A 22,546-nucleotide genomic window follows, 5' to 3' on the forward strand; every position below is an offset into this window, starting at 1 on the left:
CTCCTTCCTGCAGAGAAAGGGCAACAGGGGAGACAAGAAAAATTATCTGAGAACCATAAGTATAGCCCTGTTTGGGGCCCTACAAGACTGGGGTCAAACCGTTAACCAACCATGAGCCTCAATTTCATTTTTTTTAAAAATCCCAGCAAGTGTCTTTAGTTTCCCATTAATTTGAATTTCATTTCACTACTGCATGTCTATGAGTCATTGTGATTGTGAGAACAGCTTGTTTATTCTTTATTTAACAATCTATTGAAGTATAGATAATTTTATTGTTTTATATATTTTTTGTAAACCACTTTGGGTTTTCTTACAATAAATGCTGTATAAATTTATATAAAAGTATATATTTCTTGATGTTCATGGTTTTATTTACTTATTTATGTTAGAGCAGGCATCCTCAAACTTGGCCCTCCAGATGTTTTGGGATTACAATTCCCATCATCCCTAACCACTGGTCCTGTTAGCTAGGGATGATGGGAGTTGTAGTCCCAAAACATCTGGAGGGCTGAGTTTGGGGGGTGCCTGTGTTACAGAAATCATAGTGCTGGGACACCATCTTGTTTAGTGACATCAACACCCCACTGATACATTGACTTTAGTTCTGTGCATTCGTTATTTTTTGTGGTATATTGTTGCAAGAACTGCACTGGGATATATTTATTTATTTTATATTTTTACAAAAAGAACTATGCACATGAGATGATAAAGAAACACATGAGAGTTTTATTTTCTTTGAGGGTCTATTTGGGTTATGTGGAAGGGTATGAGAGGAAAGAAAATGGTTCCACATTCATAGTAGTGGTGATTTGGTCTAATAAGGTAGAAGGCAGGGGAACCAGGAATAGGAGACCAAATGATTCTAGTTTTGTCCCCAACCTCCTCTTAGATAAGTTTTACAAGGACAACATTACGACTAACCAAGGGGGAGGAAGAATAAAACAATAGAAATACCCAACTAACTGACCAGTCTTCATGGCTGCTGTTCTCCCAAACACAGCATAAATGAATTTCAGAGTTATGCCTTTGAGAAATTTAAAAAAGAAAGAAAAAAGAAAGAGGAACCCCTTTAAAGAAGAAACTACAGACCCAAAACTACATATAATTCTCTGCATACAGCAGAGTAACTTTTCAAGAAAAGATAGTGCCCACAAACGTTAGGGGTTTCCTCCCCACCCCACCACCAATTGACTTACAAATTACTCAATATTATCTGACCTTTATATGCTGCACAGGGTTCACCAGCAGCTGTTAAGAAATTTCTCTTGCAGCAGTGTTTTCTTAAGGCATATGAAAGCTGAATAGTTTTCTCTTGAGCGCTGCAAAAAAACCAGCAAGGACGTTCACTGTAATACTGGTGACTTCATAGGAAAGCTGCATGCAGCTGCTGGTTTCCCTTGCAGAGGCTGCATGCAGACGAACAAAGAAATGAGAGCCAGTGAAAGGATTCTTGCTTTGGAGTAAGATCTGCCTCTCTCTGCCTTCTCTCTTTTACAGATGATACCCAGTTCTACCTCTCCTTTAAAACAGAACCAATGAATGTCCTATGTGAGTGTCTGTAGGCGGTTGGAGGATGAATGGTGGTTAATGGGCTTTGAAGACACTCAAACTCAGGACACAAGGGGGAAACGTGCCAAGAGGAAGGCACGCTTGGCAAATCCACACCATGATCAACTCCTACCCGGAAACCAATGTCCCCACTGTGGAAGGAATATGGATCCAGAATTGGTCCCCACAGTCACTTACGGACTCATTGTTAAAACCGTGTTTATGGAAGACAATCTTACTCAGCTGGGGCTGCATGCAGACAAATGAGAGCCAGGGAAAGGGCTCTTGCTTTGGAGTAAGATCTGCCTCTCCCTGCCTTCTCTCTTTTACAGAAACACAGATTCTGGAACGGCAGCTGCTTGCATCTCTTCTTTGATATAGTTCCAATAGTCTTCTCTCTATGCACACAAGTGCTTGTTATGGTTATCTGACTAAATGTTCATTGGACACTTTAGAGATATAGATTATCCCCACCTCTCATTTGCACATTCACATTGTCTTGTGGGGAACATGAGGTGGCTTACTAGCCAGCTCAAGGTCCTGGCCTATCAGTCATCCAGCCCTGCAAAAATCCAGCTTCTCCTGAGGCAAGAGATTGAGACAGCTTAATCAATTATGGGGAAAAGAATATAAATATGGTCAGCACTTTTCTTGGGTGCTGCCCCAGCAAGTTTGGAAAGTCTTCCAAAATGAGGGTTAATCACAGCCTAGCTTATTCCACTACCTAACTCTTCTCAGGTTTAAAACAGAGACAGCAGTGGTGAATGATTTCTCCCTGCCATTTTACAAAGGCATTGTGATTCATTAAGTTAATAAAGACTGTGAATCTTCCACACTGGATCTGCTCCAATTTCTTTTGTATCTCTGGTTCCTCAGCTGATTAACAATTATTCACCTTTACCTTCAGCCACTTGGGCTTGAAACTTTTAACATAGCGATTAACAAGACACAAGGGAAAGATTTCCCAAGAAATGAATGGAATTGAATATTCTAATAACCTAGCTATGCCATGTCCTCTACTAGAATACAGTGGTACCTCGGGATGCGAATGGGATCCGTTCTGGAGCCCCATTCGCATCCTGAACAGAAGGTAAGATGCGACAGCACGCCTGTGCATGTGTGGGTCACATTTCGCCACTTCTGTGCATGCGCGTGGCATCATTTTGACCGTCTGCGAATGTGCAAGTGGCGAAACCCGGACGTAACGCACTCATTTACTTCCAGGTCGCCGTGGAGCACAACCCAAAAATACTTATCCTGAAGCATATTTATCCCGAGGTATGACTGTACTGCATTCCACCTAATCTTTTCTCTCCTGCCACCAACAAATACTCAGTAGTCTGTGAAAACTAAGCATGCTCTCTCCGTGTCAGGTTCTTTTAGGGTTTATGTCCCCCCCCACCCAGTTTCCCTTCCACACAAAAAAATATGTAGATTCCTGCAAGAGCTGGATTTTCCACAAGCTGGTCAATAGCTTCCTCATGTTCATGGGAGGCAACATTTTGCGTAAATAATTATTGGCATTCATACCCCAAACACTGGTAATGTAGAAAATGATACTGCGTCCACCATCAGAGGTGAACAAAGTAGGTATAGAACTGCAGATGTGGTTTGAAAACAACCCTATATCAGGACTCCATATTATGTGTTGATTTTAAAAGACTTATTTGCAGCTTTCTTGCAAAATATCAGAGTTGTGTACAGCAATATAAAGCAAGGAGGATGTTGCATCACACTTTATGGATGCATTCCAGCCTGGAAAAGGAAGTATAGGAGGGTGCAGAGTAGGGCCAGTGAAGGAGGAGGCCTTGGGAAATTAGCCTGTGAACTGGTGAAGTAGGCCTGCAGTCGCTCAAGCCTGTGTCTGCCACCTTGAAAGGCAGAGCGGGTGTGACCTGGGAGTGTGTCCCTCCCATGGATGAGCTTCCGTCTCTGTCATGATTTGTGGTTGGTTGCTCCATAATTTGGACAATTGGCATTAATCAAGAGGCGCTCCTGATCCAACATATGCTAATAGGCTGCAATCAGTCAACTGCTAAAAGGACTGGGTTTGGCTCCTTGAAGGTATCTGAATGTTTTCCTTGAAGCTTGAGAATCCTTACAACAGATGGGAAAGGACGGGGGGGACAAGGTGCTTTTGTGCTTTCTTATGGTTTTCAAATGGTCTCCTTTTTCCTGTCCTCCCTTGTTATTCTGTTTCTTACTTCAGAGAAGAGGGGGAAGGCTTTTGATTTATGCTCAACAATGAATTTAACAAGGTTTTACTATGCCCTCCCCCTTCAACTGAGGCTGAATGGACTAGGCGTGCTGTTGGAGAAATACTGTTTAAAAAGTATGAACTGCTGCTGAACAGATCTGGCAAAGAGATTGAATTTGAGGAAAGATCTTGTTTGCTGAGGAAGAACTCCAGAGTGAAATTTTCATGATGGAGTTTGGATATTCACTCTGTCAGTTATTTATGGATGCAGCTCATACACTAGTCTGTAAACAGCGGGAGGAATGGAATGTGACATTGTCTGCAAAGAATAATGTATATGAAAATAATGTATATGAAGGACTACACATAAGATGTAACAGAGGTGCTGTCTGTAAGGCAAAAAAGCGACCAACTGGAAGAATGGTTTAATGGCAAGTGAAGGATGTCAACTGGACTCTAAATAAGAAATGATGTGGCTATGCAAGGAGATGATGGTCATATGTTTGGAACAGGGTTTTTTTAAAAAAATATTTAAATAATTTAATTTGGTTTAATTTGTAATAATTTGGAAAATGAAAAAATAAATAAATTGGAAAAAAGACAATGCAAGCCAACAACAACAACAAGTGAAATGTTGGGGGTTTTGTATATAAGTTTATTAAGCTTTCTATTTTACAATTTAAAATACAGTGGTACCTCGGGTTAAGTACTTAATTTGTTCTGGAGGTCCGTTCCTAACCTGTTCTTAACCTGTTCTTAACCTGAAGCACCACATTAGCTAATGGGGCCTCCCGCTGCTGCCGCACCGCTGCAGCACGATTTCTGTTCTCATCCTGAAGCAAAGTTCTTAACCCGAGGTACTATTTCTGGCTTAGTGGAGTTTGTAACCTGAAGCGTATGTAACCTGAAGTGTATGTAACCCGAGGTACCACTGTACTCATTTTACATCCTTATGTCAATGACTTCCCTTCTCTTTCCATGGCTCATTTTACATATCATAAATCCCTGCATATTTTACAAAAACGATACCATTCAGTATTCCATTATTGCATCCATCAAAACTTGTGTACACTGTTGAATTTATCTTAATGCTGCCAGCGCTTTTAGCTACAACACACATAATGTTTGGGCAACATTTGCACATTATTCATACTAGTAGGCAACTCTCAACTCTTGCAAAATAGCCAGTCTTCTCAGCGCCTTGGCTGCTGCACCATGAATGTCCTTGTTTCGCAGAGTATAAATGATAGGATTAAGCAAAGGGGTGACCACAATGTAAAAGACAGCAATTTTCTTGTCACGATCAGAAGTTGAACCCGACCGTGGAATCATGTACATAGAGATGACGGTGCTATAGAACAAGGTGACCACGATCAGGTGGGAGCCACATGTGGAGAAGGCCTTGCGCAGTCCAGTGGTTGATCTCATTTGCAACACTGAGGAGAGAACAAGCCCATAGGATATAAGGATAATCGTCAGAGGAATTATAAGCAATAGTACGGATGCCACAAATATGAAAGCCTCTGTGAGGTGCGTGTCAGCACATGAAAGCTTCAGCACTACCGGCAACTCACAAAAGAAGTGGTTGATGCGGTTGGGGCCACAGAAGGGGAGGCGAACAGTGCTACCTGCATTTATAGAACCTAGGAGGAAGCCACCTGCCCAACAGAGTGAAGTAAGCAGGACTTGGCGCCCCCAGCCCATGATGCTAGCATATAATAGAGGGTGGCAGATAGCCAAGTAGCGGTCATAGGCCATGGCACTGAGAAGAAGGCATTCAGTACCACCTAGGGACAACGAAATATACATCTGAAGAGTGCAGTGGGTGAAAGAAATGACTCCGTTTCCAGACAGGAGGTGAGCCAGCATCTGGGGCAAAGTGCTGGTGACAAAGCAGATCTCCAGGCTTGACAGGTGTGTCAGGAAGAAATACATGGGTGTGTGGAGGGAAGAGTCAAGTCGGACAAGGATGATGATCACCAGGTTCCCCATAACGGTGAGAGAGTAGATGATGAAGACCACCACAAAGAGTAGAATCTGTGTCCTTCGGTCATTTGACAGTCCCACCAATACAAAATATTTGATCGAAGTAAAGTTCTCGTCCCCCATTCTAACCTCTTTCCTACAGAGAAAGGGCAACAATGAGTCTAAGGCAAGCCATGTGTTACACATCACAATGTCAGTTAATCCCCAAACCAACCAATCCAACCCCGTGTGTGCATACTTGTCTCATTTCAAATAAACGCAAAACTTTCTACAAGGCATGAATTGGGTGACACATGCTCCATCTGCTTGTCACCTTCCAAGGCAATAAAATTGTGTCAACCAATTAACATGCAATGCTTAAACCAGGTTCATGCAAAGCTTGGTTTATAAATATCAGAGGTCGGCAAACCTTTTCAGCAGGAGGCCGGTCCACTGTCCCTCAGACCTTGTGGGGGGCTGGACTATATTTTTTTGGGGGGGAGAACGAATTCCTATGCCCCACAAATAACCCAGAGATGCATTTTAAATAAAAGGACACATTTTACTCATGTAAAAACATGCTGATTCCCAGACCATCCGCAGGCCGGATTTAGAAGGCGATTGGGCCAGATCCGGCCCCCGGGCCTTACTTTGCCTACCCATGATATAGTCTAAATCATGAGTTCACATTGAGTTAACAGCCAAACATTGGTGCTGTTTTAGTTTTTGTTGTCCTATGGAAACCCATGAGCCTAACTTGGCCATGTTCATTAATATCAATATAGGTACTCAGAATAAAAGTTAATTGAATTTCACCCATAATGTGCAATCAGGGTTAAGATAAGTAAAGCATGATTACACAGGTCTTATATCTGTAATTTTTCGCCTCATCCAGTCAACCCTCTTTACTTGGGTGTCGTCAGTTTGATAGACAACTTTGTCAATTCCTGACTGTGACCATTTTCTTTTTATCAAATGATGGATCAAATATGACTGTGGCAAAACAGTGATTTTGAGAGGTATGGATCATTACTTACTTCCTTAAAGCTGGTAGTACTGCTTTCTTTGTCCAGATTTCTAACCAAATTTTATTGTGTGGTGTGTGTTTTTCTGTTCTCACATTTTATTATTTATCATACATTGCCACACATTCATTTTAATTTTAGTTATTGATATGGGGATAAATTTTAGCAGAGAGATAGATGATAGATAGAGATGATAGATAGATATGCACAACATTCACACACAGGCAAAATCCCAATTCCAAGTTGAAGAATATGATCTTACCTTTGCACTTCACTTTGTTGCTCCTCAGCAACCTCAAAGGAGTTTTTCATTCTTGTGCAACTGTGAATTATAGCTGAGTGGGTTCCAATCAGCTTTCTCATGTGAGACGTTGAACAACCAAATGAACTTTCAGTGATCTCAAGGAAAAACCTGCTCTACCTCTCCCTAAGGGGCTTCCACTGAGGAAGAGCTGCTTTGAAAAACTGCTTGCTGCAGGGTACTCAGTAGACTAATGTCTTGCGGTTTACTTCCTCCCAGAATTATGAACAAGAAGGAGGTAGATTTTCCTAGATAATGCTAGGTACAGACTGAAAAAGAACAGGAGCCACTGTGTGCATTCTTGCCTTCTGCCAAAATCTGCTTCTTCCTGCTTTTGCTCCTGTGCTGACAATTGGCTCCTAAATTAAAGCTGTTTCCTCTCTCCAACTGGCTTTCCTGCTGGGCCACAGAATTTTCTCACTCTCTTGCTCTCTGTCTCTCTCACACACGCAATCTTCTGGCCTTATTTAGCGCTTGTTTGTTAAAGATTTCTCCCACTTTTAAAGAATCAAATTGGTTGGTCAACACATGGCCCAACCAATCAGTGCTGTGCCTCCCTGTTCTGCGCAAGTGGGGCAGGTTGATCTATGACTGATACAAAGTCCAATCAGTGCTGTGAACATCTAGAGTCATCTCAAACAGGAAAATTCATCTTCTCCCTGCCTCCCATCCTGAAGAGAAAGCTGTGTGTATGTTGGCAGGACATCAGGTGGTTGTCCTTCCCTGTCCTATGAACTGGGATCCTTTAACTGGAGATGCCAGGGACCACAGACAAAGGTCTTGCTTGCTTTACCAGACTGTGGATGATTCTCCAACCAAGTTTCAATGCCTTCTAAGGTGAGGTTCACCACAACCTGGCTTGCCTGACTGCCTGCCTAATCCCGACATTAAAAGCTAGACAGCACAGCATCGTTCTTATTGTCTCTAGGATTTTTTGCATTGTTTTTCTGTTGCTTGAGATTCATTAAGATGAATCAGCTACACCACAGGGACTCCCTTGGTGCCTTTCTCTGAGCCATTAATAGTTGTTTATTTCCTGAACCTCATGGGGATTCAAGCTCTTGGCATAGAAATATGGAAAGACAAGTCCATGCTGGATTCAACATAGAGTTCTATGCATTCTAATCTAAAAAACAAAACAAAATACTGGTATATTCCTCATTCTATTATTTGAATGCATGCAAACTGGGTATATCTAAATGCACATCCATAGGTTTTACCTTTTATTTAGCTTTTATGATGCAAGGTATTCTCGTAGGAACATGGGGACCTGTCTTATAGTGAGTTAGACCAATGGTCCATCTAGATCAAGTCTACGCTGAGCGTCGGCAGCTCTCCAGAATTTCAGAATAGGAACGTTCCCAGGCACAGCTGAAAATATATGGGATTGAACCAGGGACTTCTGATGCAGAGTAGAAGCTGTAGCCTTTCATAGCCAACAGTTTATTGATGACAGTGAAGAATGTAAAAGTAAAGGTAAAGGGACCCCTGACCATTAGGTCCAGTCGTGGCTGACTCTGGGGTTGCGGCGCTCATCTCGCTTTATTGGCCAAGGGAGCCAGCGTACAGCTTCCAGGTCATGGGGCCAGCATGACTAAGCCACTTCTGGTGAACCAGAGCAGTACACGGAAACACCATTTACCTTCCCACCAGAGTGGTACCTATTTATCTACTTGCACTTGACGTGCTTTCGAACTGCTAGGTTGGCAGGAGCAGGGATCGAGCAACAGGAGCTCACCCTGTCACGGGGATTCAAACCGCCGACCTTTTGATTGGCAAGTCCTAGGCTCTGTGGCTTAACCCACAGCACCACCCGTGTCCCAAAAACACATTACAGAGCAACAATGATTAAAACATAATAAAAAATCATAACTTCAGATAGCCTAATAGGATATAGAGAGGCACACTAGCATGTGTAGAAATTAACTTATTGTACAAAGGTAAAACTCGCGTCCATGGCTGTATCTACTGTATTAATTTTGGTGTTTATTTAAGAATTTTGGTATTTCTTTATTGGCTGATCCTGTGTCGTCCCCCACGCCACCATCACTCCCCATTGCCTGGTCCCACCACCTGCTACATGTTGGAGTCCAAAGGTCTTCACCATGGAGCTTGTTCCATGAGCAAAGTCTCCTTGCACAATTTAGAATGCTGATAGTGTAAGTGTTCTGAATTCTACAGTTCTTAATCTTGTGGGTTAAGCTGATTTATTCTGATCTAACTGCTACAATCTGCATTAATAAGGTACTATCAGAGAAGTAAGGTTGTGGACTATCCTTCATTGATGGTTTTCAGACATAGGTTGCATGGACATTCTTTAGCTATAATTCCTGCATTGCAGACTAAATGAGCCTTTTGCGACCCTCCCAACTCTGCAATTCTACAATTCTCAGTTGGAGCTATGTTTGTGAGGCACAAAGCAAGGATTCTCATGGTTTCCGGTACTGTCTGGCTTCTCACCAAATCCACCTGCAGAAGCAATTAGAAAAGAACAGAAAACTCTAGGGGTGGAAGTGTATGTGAAAATGATGTATTAATACTAAAGGATCCTGGTAAGCCATTTGAAATTGCTTTAAATTTATTTAAATTATTTTGCCAAATTTGAAGGTTATAAAATAAAATTACAACAATCAGAATGGATTTGATATCACATACCAAAATCAAAAGGACATAATGGGTGGAATTTCCATAGAGAATTCCCATAACATATTTAGATATATGAATTGCTCACATCACTGGAGAATAAAAATTCAAATTCCATGGATAGAAGTCCCCATAAGGGGACCACTCAAAATTTGGAGGAGCTAATTCAGTTTAATTGATTTAAAATCAATGTGAGATGTTAAGAAAGATCTATTTTTTTAAAATAATTTTTTATTAGTTTCCACAGAAAAAAATATATAACATATCACATTTTCAACTTTAACAAATTTTCCAATTTTGGACTTCCCTCAGCCTCTCTGACAATCATCCAAATTTGATTTTTAAGTACACAGTTCTTAAATTCACTATTGCCTTTCAAAAAACCATTTAAAACCTGTTGCTGTTTTTTTTTTTTTTTGCAATATCTCTTTGACTTTTACAGAGCTTCTTTAAATGCCACTAACGTTGTTTCTCTATCACTTATATCTTCCCAATAGTCCACTAACTTTCTCCAGTCCTCGATAAACTTTTGATCTCGTAGATATCTGATCTTCCCTGTCAATTTGTCCAGTTCTGCATAGTCCATCAACTTTGTTCTCCACTCCTCTATTGTTGGTATTGTTCTTGTTTCCAGTTCTGGGCCAGTAGTATTCTCGCCGCTGTTACTGCATATTGGAAAAGTTTACAATCTTTTCTATTTATTTCATTTCCTATAATTCCTAAAAGAAAGGCCTCTGGTTTCTTAACAAATGTATATTTCAACATTTTTTTCAGTTCATTATAAACCAGTTCCCAGAAGCTCTTCACTTTTTTACATTCCCACCACATATGATAAAAAGTGCCATCCTTTTCTTTACATTTCCAACATTTTTTACATGTTTTATACATTTTTGCAAGTTTCACTGGTGTAATGTACCATCTATACATCATTTTCATTATATTCTCTTTTAACGCTGTACATGCAGTAAATTTCATATTTTCATTCCATAATTTAATCCAATCATCCATTTGTATATTATATCTAAAATCTTTGGCCCATTTTATCATAACCGAGAGATGTTAAGAAAGATCTAACCACTGCTTAGGGGATGGGGGAGGGAGAAATATCTGCCACCTCTTTGTGTAACTATGTGGTGAATACCAACACTTGAGCCACCCCATTCATATCACAGGCAACATTTAGTTTCGCTGCTCAAAGCTCCATCTTCCAAGCACCTTGGCTGCTGCCCCATGAACGTCCTTATTCCGCAGAGTATAAATGATGGGGTTGAGCAAGGGAGTGACCACAACATAAAAGACTGCAATTTGCTTGTCCCGGTCAGGAGCTGACCCTGACTGGGGGATCATGTACATAGACATGACAGTGCCATAGAACAAGGTGACCACCACCAGGTGAGAGGCACAGGTGGAGAAGGCCTTGTGCCGTCGGGCAGTTGACCGCATTCGCAACACTGAGGAGAGAATGAGTCCATAAGACGTTAGGACAACAGAAACGGGGATTAGCAGGGCCAGCACAGATGCAACAAAAAGAATGGCTTGTGTAATGTGCGTGTCGGCACATGCAAGTTTCAGCACCACGGGCAGCTCACAGAAGAAGTGGTTGATGCGGTTTGGACCGCAAAAGGGGAGCCTGAAGGTGCAGGCCACGTTTATTGAACCCAGGAGGAAGCCACCCATCCAGCAGACTAAGGCAAGCTCCAATTGACGCCACCTGCCCATGGCAGTGGTGTACAGCAGGGGGTGACAGATGGCCAGGTAGCGGTCATAGGCCATAGCAGCTAGGAGAAGGCATTCCGTGCCGCCCATGCCCAGTGCAATGTACATCTGGATAGCACAATGGGCAAAGGAGATGGTCCCATTGCCGGAAAGGAGGTGAACTAACATTTTAGGCAAGGTGCTGGTGACGTAACAGATCTCCAGGCCTGACAGCTGTATTAGAAAGAAGTACATGGGTGTGTGGAGGGAAGAGTCAGCCCACACAAGCATAATGATCACCAGGTTCCCCATAATGGTGAGGGAGTAGATTATGAGGATGACCACAAAGAGTAGAATCTGTGTCTTGCGGTGACTGGTTAGTCCCACCAAGATGAACTCTGTGATAGTGGTGAGGTTCGCCAACCCCATTCCAGTCTCCTGCCTGAAGAGAAAGGGCAACATTGAGAAACCAGAGATGTTCTCTGGGAATGGGACAACTTTAAAAACAGGTGATGTTTCACTTCCTGCAACACTAGAACAAATCCCAAACCAATCAACTTTGCATAATCATCTCAGCAGCAAGATACTGATGGACTACAACTCCCAACACCCCTGACCATTTGCTAGGCTGGCTGGAACTACAACTTCTGGAAGGTTTTATCTCAAAGCACATAAGCCCTGCTTATTTCAATTGTTCCATTTATAACCTGCCTTTCTTCCATTATTCAGCCCAAGGTGATGGAACATGTGATCACTCATGCAGGCACAGGCCTGACCCAGACTTTCTTGGCTTCAGCAAGGTCTAGTGTGCCTGCAGACCATACAAGCCCCAGCTAGAGAGAGACAACAGCTCCATCTGCTTCTCACCTTACAAGCCAAGAAGCAGAAAATGGCAAGGAAACTGCCTTTGCCACGTTTACTTCATTAATATGCAATTCTTAAACCAGGATTGGGGAACCTCCAGCAGCAAGAGACCCCATGACAAACAGGGCTATTTCTGGATGCTTTTGTTAAGTATAGTTGTTTAACTGATGCTGAAATGGGAATGCCTATGTGTGTAAACAAAGGTTTAACATGGAGAATGGCGAGATGTGTATTGCTAACATTGTGGTTTTTCCACAGTAGTTTTCTAAGTGGTCTCTGAATTTTTTAATGGGTTGATAATTACCTAACTGTTGGTTGTTCTCTAAACTGAATGCAACCTTTGATCATGTGATGAGGCTATTGAGTTGCCAATTCACCATCTTGGAAGGGTGGTGGCCGGATTCTTTGCTCTCCAAGGGCACACAGTCTTGGGGGCTGGGATGCAGGCCATGGAGCCTGTGTGTGAGAAACAGAGCTATATTTGTCAGCTTTGATTATAAGTTTGCTTAATTTCTAAGATGCTGAGCCTGCGCTGGACAGCACAAGATATTGTATGGACGTATCGTTTATGCTTTTGTTCTGTTTTTGAAGAATGTTCTGCAAGTAAATTTTGAATAATATTTTAATGGGTCTGGACAATGTTTCATTCCAAAAGAACCCAGTTTTTTATGGATCCAGTCATTTCAAACTTCACAGTATTAATATCTGCAATAGTTCTGCCCAGGTTTCTAAGCTGTGGTAAAGGTAAAGGTACCCCTGCCCGTACAGGCCAGTTTTGACAGATTCTAGGGTTGTGCGCTCACCTCACTCTAGAGGCTGGGGGCCAGCGCTGTCCGGAGACACTTCCGGGTCACGTGGCCAGCGCGACAAAGCTGCATCTGGCGAGCCAGTGCAGCACACGGAAACACCGTTTACCTTCCCACCAGTAAGCGGTCCCTATTTATCTACTTGCACCCGGGGGTGCTTTCGAACTGCTAGGTTGGCAGGCGCTGGGACCAAGCAACGGGAGCGCACCCCGCCGTGGGGATTTGAACCGTCGACCTTTCGATCGGCAAGCCCTAGGCGCTGAGGCTTTTGCCCACAGCGCCACCCACGTCCCATGAAGCTGTGGTAGGAAGCCATTTAAATCAATTTTGGCATTGTCTCTCCAGATGCGTCTCAGGAGCAAATGTTTTGAGCAAAAAGGAAATGAACTTTAACAGGACTCCCTGTTCATGGCAACTGTTGAATGGACAGGTGTGTGCACAGCATGAGATATAAGGGTTTAACCCACCAGAGAAGGCAACAATGGCTGGATTGAAAAGAGGTGCTGAGGGACATGTCAAAAGACCTGAAATCTATAGAATATAAAATATTGCCTTTAAAAAAACACCAAAAACACCAATGAGGCAACTTGTCAACTTGGACAGGATACCAAGCAGGTTTAGCTACACAATATATATTTAAGATCTACACTGAAACTAAACATTGCAGTTATGCCAATAGGAGGTTCTCTTTTCTCTTCTCCACACTCTCCCACATCACAATCAGCACTGTGTACAGCCAGGTTTTACTGTAGACCAGGTGTGGGGAGTCTTTGGTCCTCCAGACCTTACTGAACTACAACTCCTTGGCCATTGAGCATGCATATTGAGGCTGATGGACTTTGAAATTCAACAATGTTGAGAGGGTCAAAGGTACTCCATCCCTGCTGTGGACCAACAGAACTGGTCTTTCCTAAGCTTCCCTGGGGAGGATTAGATACATCAGGCAAGAAACTAGAAACAAATTAAAAGGGAAGAGGCAGAATTGCTGATATTCCGCATATGTGACCAAATGTGTTAAAATCTGTAACTTTTCAAAATAGCAAATCCCACAGTGTCAGTGACTGGAAGGTGAGAATGAACAGAATTCGGAAAACTACAAATTTTAAAGGAAATTGGTTGGGGAAGTGCAAAATGGGTGGGTTAGAGCACCTGTCTAACATCCTTATCACAGAATATCATCTTACCTTTGCGCCTCTCCAAAATGTTCCTGCTTGACGGGTTCCTGCGTGGCACTGCCTTATAGGAAGGTGTGCATTAGGAGTTGGATTAATTAAGGCAGTTCTCTAATGCAAAATGTTGGGAAATCATACAGAAGGTTCCTAGAGACTGTCAGTGACTTCAGGAGAAAACCTGTGTTTCAAATGAGGGCAGCTGATGGAATGTTTCTCTACACAGTTTTGGAAAGCTCCGCACCCAAGGCAGGGTCTTCATTGTCAAATGTCTAATGGCTTCTTCCTTGAAGTTGAAATCTGGAACCCTGTAGCTTTTCCAAGCTGTGAAATGTCCAGGTCCGAATATCATCCAGAACTAATTATAGACTTTGCATGGGCACAGACACAATAAGCCATTGTAGTATTGGTTAGAAATGGACATCTTAGCTGGTTATTTTTGCCCATTATATTCTCAGTTAGGAAGAGTTTAGAAGGAAATTATCATGCCTGGCATCTTCCAGTGAAGTCCCTGGATGCTAGTATAGTATAGTATAGTATAGTATAGTATAGTATAGTATAGGGATTGGAGCTAGTTTACTCAGTGCTATTTTTCTAGAAAATGAGGTGCTGGAACTCACTATAAACACCTTCCTTGTTCTCTTATAATGGCAATGGTGTCCACCCAAGAGGTGCCAGAACTGAGTTCAGGTGAGTTCTGGCTGGGGGGGAAAAGCCCTGAGTTTACTCTTAGTTAAAAAGCCCTTTGTGTCTAGCTCTATGGATCTTGCTTTCTGGAGCCTCATATAGATGCCCTTTCAGGTTTGTTCATGCAGGTCCTTTAACTATAGATATTGGAGATATTTCGGATGCAATGCTAGTACACTGTCACTAAGTGCTGGTTCTTCAACCACCTTGACATAAGTGCTACCAAGCAAATCTATAAAGCTTTCAAAGCAACCATTCTTGTCTATTCTTATCAAAAGAAGATAAACAACAGATTGGGTTTTGCTTTCTCCCCCTAGAACTTGCCAAAGCTCTGAGGGTCAGTAAGACAATGAAGAGTGTGGATGCACACCATAGGGATTGCTTTCATCTCTTTGGAGTTTACCTCTGGATCATTATCAGTTTGTTGCTAGTTACCTCAATATCTTGGGTCTCGAGAGGTTAATTTAGGAAAATTGCGAGAACCTTCCAGCAACAAAGGAGCATAACTTGCCAAACATTATTCTGGCCTGCAGCCAGTACCAGGTGCATTCTAAAGTTTGGATGGCATGCATATTTATGGTATAATAAAGGGAAGGTACATAAAGGATTTCATAATCATACAATTAGGTGATCATTAATTAAAGTATGGGAAATATATAAAGACCTATTAGAACAAAAAATGTGCCATGGTGGGTGGCCCCCACAGAAGTAATTTCAATTAAAAGGACAAATATAGAAGGAAAATGGCCTACATACTGACAGCTTTTGGTAGAAAGAGAAGGCAAATTAAAACTTAAGGATTATGGTCAGATAAGAGAATATGTTTATGATTGGCTGCAACATTGTCAATTAAATGACAAAAAGAAAGGATTTGGCTATACCATATCAAGATTCCAAAGAGAAATTGTAAATGATAATAATAAACTCTTAAAGAAAATGTATAATCTATTGTTAGAATGGGAGGCCAAAGATGAAGAGGTTAAATCTGTAATGATTAAATGGGCACAAGATATAGGACACAACATACAAATGGAAGACTGGGGGAAACTATTTACTGACTAAAAAAACCTAAAAACTATTTACTATTTACTGGGAAGAACTATTTACTGACTGTATATTGTTAAAAGAGAATTATATGAAGATGATGTACTGATTGTATATTACACCTGTACAAATGGCAAATATGTATAGAACAAGCTCTAATAAGTGTTGGAAATGTAAAGAAAAGGAAGGTACATTTTTTCATATGTGGTGGAATTGTAAAATAATTTAAAACTACTGGAAAATTGTGTTAAATATAATGTAAAATCCAATAAAAACCATTGAAAAAAAGGTGCATTCTAAAGTTTGCCTGTGTTTCAGGCAAACATCACAAAACACATTACATTTAAAAGAGAGAGAGAATAAATAACATATATAATACAATGGTAAAGACATGATTCCAACTAGGAACTTCTTCTTCTGCTGCTTCTTTTGAAAGCCAGTTCTTTTCTCTGCTTAAGGCAGGTCAGTTCTTAAGAAGCCCTTTGGTGCTAGTCTGGAATGAAAGGACCCACCCCAATTGGAACACCAGAAACTAAATGGTAGGCAGCTCTTTGTGCAACTCTCACCATCACCACCCCAATCCCTGCTCCTCCCCTCAGGTCCTTGAATTATCCTGTCATTGCTAAATATAGAAGATCAAGAGATACTTTCTATCAGATTTTCTGAGGTCCTATAAATCTATGAGCTTCAGTGAGTTCTCCCACTCCGTCCTGTTCATCCTTCAACATCATAGATTTGTTTGGACAACCACAGTTTGCTAAACACAATGCTGCCTCTCAAGACCACTCAGGCCTTGTGTTTATCAGCTCTATCCTGAAGACTTTAGCCACTGCGGCATGGACATCCTTATTCCGCAACGTGTAGATGATCGGGTTGAGGAGAGGGGTGATGACAACATAAAAGATGGAAACGTGTTTGTCATGGCTGGGGTCTGTCCCTGACCGAGGCCTCATGTACAGGCCAATGAGGCAGCCATAAAACATGGTGACCACCATCAGGTGGGAGGCACACGTGGAGAAAGCCTTGCTCCGGCTCTCACCCGAGCTCATGCGCACAACAGTCGCCATGATGAGTCCGTAAGAGATCAAGATGGTGACCAGAGGGACAATTAGTATGAAAACCCCCACCCCTAAGATGATGGCCTCTGTGAAGCTCGTGTCAGTGCATCCCAGCCTTATCACCATGACAAACTCGCAGTTGAAATGGTTGATCTCATTGGGGCCGCAGAATGGGAGCTGCATGATAAAAGCTGTGATGAGCCCAGAGAGAAGGAAGGCTCCTACCCACGAGATGGCCGCCAGCATCAAACAGCGTGCCCGGCTCATGGCTACAGCATACACCAGGGGGCAGCAGATCGCCATGTAACGGTCGTAGGCCATGGCTCCCAGCAAGAGGCCTTCGGTGCAACCCAGAGAGCAGGCCATGTACATCTGGAAGGCGCAGCGCCCAAACGAAAGCCTCCCATCTCCGGCGAGCAGGTGAGCCAACATCTGGGGCACGACGGTGCTGGTGAAGCACATCTCCAAGAGTGAGAGGTTGGAGAGGAAGAAGTACATTGGGGTATGGAGGCGGAAGTCCATTTGGACCAGCAGGATGATGAGGAGGTTGCTCGCCATGGAGATCAGATAGGCAACGAGGATAATCACAAAGAGGGCAAGCTGTGTTCTCCGGTGGCTGGTGAGTCCCACCAGGTAGACCTGGGTGATCATGGTGTAGTTCCCAGGTAATGTTCTGTCTTGCATCCTGCAGAGAAAAGAGGAACGGGGGGAGGGGGTTAACTAACAAGTTCCCAGATGCCATAACTGGACAGGATTGGCTGGTATATTTGTGTTGTATTTGGTTGATTTTGCCCCTCCACATTCCATCTTTCATAACTCTAGATCTTCTGGACGTCCAAGGAAGCTGAATGTTGGAGGATCCAGGACAGATAAAAGTACTTCTTCATGCAATGCATAGGGCTCATCTACACTTCTGCTTGTCCTTAGTGGTTTTTCATTTGTCCCGTGCTTTGGGGGCCCTGGGTCCAAGCAGTTTTCCATTTGCCCTGCTGCTTCCCCGTGGGAAACCCACTATTTAGTGCTGAATTAGAGCAAACATCAGTCTGGTGCAAAACCCGCTTGACAGTGGTAAGCAGCAGGCTTTCCCAGGGGTAAGTGCAGACAAGCCCTTAGTTAAACTACAGAACTCACTCCCACAGGAAGCAGTGACGGCTTGAAGTGAAATTTGAAATTCCACAGAAACCACTCAGCATCGGAAGTTAGGACTTTTATGATGTGTGTAGAATTCGGAAAGCAACGATTCCACCCCCAAATCCATGACCATGTGTGGTTCCAATAGGGCAGATCATTTAATCAAGCTGAGATAAAAATATGGGCTTTTATAGTTAACAGAAGTTACAGGGACACGGGAAGCTGTGTTACACCGAATCAGAGTTTGGGTCCATCTAACTCAGTGCTGCCTGCAGTGACTGACAACAGCTCTCCTGCCCAAAAGAGGTGGGATTGAGCCTGGGAACTTCTGCATGCAAAGCACATGGAGTCATGGTCCTTCTCCATAAGGGAAGGTTCTTCATCCATGATGTGAATCTAGCATTTCCAGGTTTTGCAGCTTCTATGGCAGACAAACAAATCAGTTAAAGTCAACTGAACTTCCTTACCATGTTAATTTAGAGCAGCGGGAGAAAGCCAGAGGCATTCGTTAAATTGCAGAACTGCTCCCGAGCAAGGAAGCCGTGAATGTTTAGTTGACGTCATGGGAGCTAGCCCAGCAGTGCCCATCATAGGATATGCTGCAAATCTGTAGGGCTGTGGGGTATTTTCCCCGCCCCTGCCGCCCCACCACCTGATGCTTATTTCTAGAGTAAGGTTCTACAGGGGAGGAAAAGGTATTGTTGTAAGACTGGGCATCTGGACAGCAGATGTATAACACAGCCAGATGGAACTTTGTTAATTGTATGTTGCCAAGTTGCCAAGTACATCTGTTGCTAGGGAAGCTGCTGGTGATTGATCTCAATAGCAAGGACTTCCCCAAATCTCCTGAATGGAACATAAAGGCATATGTTCCCCTTTCAAGTATGACATAGTCGAAAGGGTGGCATAATCTAGGTCTCTCTCTCTCTCTCTCTCTCTCTCTCTCTCTTTAAAGAAACAGCTGTTTGAATGGGGAAGTGAGACTGAGGGCATTCCCAGGCCATTGCCGTTTCTGGCAAATTCAGGTTGTTCACTTAAAGATGATTTATCACCAGTGCAGCAAAGCTGCTTCACTGCAAAATGGACTTTTTGCAAACAGGGAAGTGAAGGGAGAAACATGTGGTTTCTTGATGCAAACATCCCGCGGACAAGACGGATCGAATGCTCAATAAATAGCTGTGGCCATTTAACCTCCCTGCAAACTTTGTGCAAACAAATCAGGACAAATGCTCAACAGGCCAAGTGGAAGCAACCCAGGAGAAATTCATTTAAGGCTCTGTAACCTTTGGAAAGTGTATTTAGGAGTGTTGACTGCTTCTCTAGTTGGGATGTGCTGTTGGACAGTTCAAGCTGTAAATAAGTTCACTCTGTAAATAAACACAATCATTACTCAATCCCATAAGCCTTCAGTGATCTATTTTCGCAGGAAACTTAACCTGGTCTAAGCAATGGACCTCTGGAACTTCTTGTTCCTCAGGGACCTAGGTGTGAGCCTAAGAACATGTTTAATCAAACTGGGAACAACTTCTAAGGTGACCCTTTAACTTAGGGATAGCCAGTGTTATCCCCTCCAGATGTTGTCAAGACTACAACTCCCATCAGCCCCAGCTAGCATGGCCAGTGGTCAGGAATGGTGGGAGCTGTGGTTCAACACTATCTGGAGGCACCATATTGGCTTTTCCTGCCTCAGGTATTAGGTGGCTCCCTCCCTGTATAACCCTGCCTTAGATAGTAAGACTTGCAGGGAATAAGCAGTAACCAAAGGACGCTTCAATAGCAACTGTCTGGATTGGGTGTGGATTTCTAGTACACATTAAAGACCTGATTTACCGATCCTGGTTCCTCCTGGATCCCACTGTAAAGGGATCACGTGAGTCTCACAAGCCACACATATGGAGGGCTGGTGTGCTGCACAGCAGTATGGAGGAGGGGGCTAGATCCAAGAAGATTCTACTCTCCACTTTTTACACTCAATAAGAATCCCATCAGATGTTGCTTGAAATGAGACCTTCAAGGAATCCTTCCTACTTTGGACTTGTATTTCCTACATTGATGTGACGAAAAGCTGTAGCTCTGATTTACGTGCAAAAGGTCCCTGGGTTCAATCCCCTGTGGTGATTCGAGCATTACTACCATGCAGGTATATGGTAAATGACTTAGAAATCTGTTCCCAAGTGCATATTGGGGTTAAAAATGAGTCTGAAAGGGCTGAAGATGCCTGCTCTCAGGTGCACACCCTCTTCATGCCAGGCACACTGAGCAGACCCATTCGGGCCTCACCGCTACCCCTTTCCACCCATGACCTGAGGGTATAACCAAGAATGCACATGACACATTGCAAGGTGAGGATCAGCAGCATTGTTGGGAGATCTCATTTTCAGGGAACCTCATCTGCTGTTGACAGATGTTCCCATGAATAGACACACACACCTCGCAATGCTTCTCAAGAACTGCAGGGTTCTTCCAGCACACAGTTTGAAAAGCTGCCACTTCAGATCAACCCCAGTTCCTTGCAAGACAATTGCATCCCTCACACTAGAGAGCAAAACTTGTGAGATGTGTCTTCCCACCCATGATGGAGATACAATGGACTCAACAGTTTGAAATGCTCTAAAGAAGGATGGGCTGGAATCCTCAAAAGTGGTGCCTTAGACTACGAAGCACATTTCCCCCCTTCGAATTCTGCTAATGGAATTGTTGCTCTGTGGGGTGTAAACTGTGGCGCCCAGAATTCTTTAAGGTATAGTGGTTGCGCAGCCCTGGACATTAGCCACAAAACTAATTTTACTTTTAACCATTTTTGTGAGAAGGGTGGCATAGAAGAGAAGCAGACATATAACAGAGAGAGGTGATCAAATGTAAGGATCAAGAGGCAGTCACTGCACTGTTTTATTTCATTCAAGTTCTGCGTTCGGATCAGCCCACCTGAGACCACCACACCTTGCACCTTGGAGAATGTCGCCGAGCACTGCCAGGATTCACTAAGCTTCAAGCTCCTTCAAGATATCTCTATGACGAGTTCTTAAAGCCTTCTAAAGGGATGGAGACCACCGTCTGTTTCCAGTCATGGATTCTACTGGCCCATTGTTGACCCATGAATTTAGTACAGAATGAACGCTTTCTTTCCATGGCTCCTTGCCTAATGTATTACTCTCATCTATTTAAGAGCTCGGTGCGATAATAAACTTTCTAGTTCTGCTCCATGCGGGATCCATCAACTTGCCCCCAAAGACCATTCCCCTATTTCCATCTGGATTATAAACAACCAATTATTGCACTTAAATCCCCCTGTGTGTGACTTCTGCCTTTGTCATCTGGGAATGGTGCTTTTTATGCTCAGGACGTATTTGAAAGATGATGCAACTGTGGCAAAGATTAGATGCACCCATGGCCAAAGAAGCTTAATTAGCCATGAGTAGGGATAGTGGAGAATTTTGATTCAGCTCACGCTGAAGGCAAACCTACCAAATCTGAACTTTCTGAAACAATATGCAAACCAAAACACAGCCACCCGTCATAATTTTCAAGCCTCCAAATTTTACAGGAGCAGGTCTGAAGCCAAGTATTGTGTACAAAATGGCAGCTATTGTGGTAAAGTGGGCATAAAAATGCATGTACTGTATATAATTAAAAACCACATAAAATTAAAATTGAAGACCATCAATCAAGCATTATAGAAATATGTTTTCTTTTCTTTTCTTTTTATATATTTTTATTAAGTTTTTCTATTTTAGAATATTTCTATTTAGAATATTCATTTAAACAACCTTAAAATATCAGTGACTTCCCTTCTCCTCTTTCCATGGTTCATTTTGCATACCATAAATCCCTGCATATTTTACATAAACTAAACCATTCAATATTCCATTATTACATCCATCAAAACTTATTTACACTGTTGAATTTATCTTAATGCTGCCAACGTTTTCAAATGTACACAATTTTCACCCATATATTCAATAAACATTTTCCAGTCTTCTCTAAACGTATGTTCTTCTTGTTTTCTTATTCTATATGTTAAGTCTGCAAGCTGCGCATATTCCATCAGCTTAAGTTGCCTTCGTTGTTTGTTTTCCATTCTTGAACTAACAAAACACGGACCGCAGTAGTGGCATACATAAATAATCTTTTTTGACACCTGGGAATTTCCATCTGAATTATCCCCAACAAAAAGGACTCAGGTTTTCTTGGGAAACAACTTTTAAACATTTTTTAAAAAAATCATTATAAATTATTTCTCAATACTCTTTTACAAGTCCACCACATATGACAGAATGTACCCTCAGCCTCGTTGCATCTCCAGCAATAATCTGATTCAGTCTTATACATTTTAACAAGTCTACTCAGAGCTGAATAGCATCTGTAAATCATTTTCAGGTATGTTTTCTTAATTGCCTGCATTTAATTCCACAC

At 42.5% G+C, this 22,546-nt stretch overlaps 3 protein-coding genes across 3 annotated transcripts; all 3 read right to left on the bottom strand.

Moving 5' to 3' along the window:
• Positions 1–4,897: 4,897 nt before the first annotated feature.
• LOC310830582 (olfactory receptor 2D2-like) lies at positions 4,898–5,917 on the bottom strand (the record flags this gene model as incomplete). Its single annotated transcript, XM_083710363.1, has 1 exon — positions 4,898–5,917. The coding sequence occupies one exon, from the start codon at positions 5,915–5,917 to the stop codon at positions 4,898–4,900; it is 1,020 nt and encodes a 339-aa protein (XP_083566489.1).
• Positions 5,918–10,858: 4,941 nt separating this feature from the next.
• On the bottom strand, positions 10,859–11,803 carry LOC310830404 (olfactory receptor 2G3-like; the record flags this gene model as incomplete). Its single annotated transcript, XM_083710190.1, has 1 exon — positions 10,859–11,803. One exon carries the CDS (start codon positions 11,801–11,803, stop codon positions 10,859–10,861), a length of 945 nt encoding a protein of 314 aa, XP_083566316.1.
• Positions 11,804–16,560: 4,757 nt separating this feature from the next.
• Positions 16,561–20,690, bottom strand: LOC310830606 (olfactory receptor 2D2-like). Its single transcript, XM_083710396.1, has 2 exons — positions 20,564–20,690; positions 16,561–17,687 (listed from the first exon to the last, which is right to left on the bottom strand). Exon 2 carries the CDS (start codon positions 17,684–17,686, stop codon positions 16,721–16,723), a length of 966 nt encoding a protein of 321 aa, XP_083566522.1. The 5' UTR covers position 17,687; positions 20,564–20,690; the 3' UTR covers positions 16,561–16,720.
• Positions 20,691–22,546: the final 1,856 nt, after the last annotated feature.

Source organism: Podarcis gaigeae (genome assembly GCF_964106915.1).
Source record: "Podarcis gaigeae genome assembly, chromosome: 13".
Taxonomy (NCBI): domain Eukaryota; kingdom Metazoa; phylum Chordata; class Lepidosauria; order Squamata; family Lacertidae; genus Podarcis; species Podarcis gaigeae.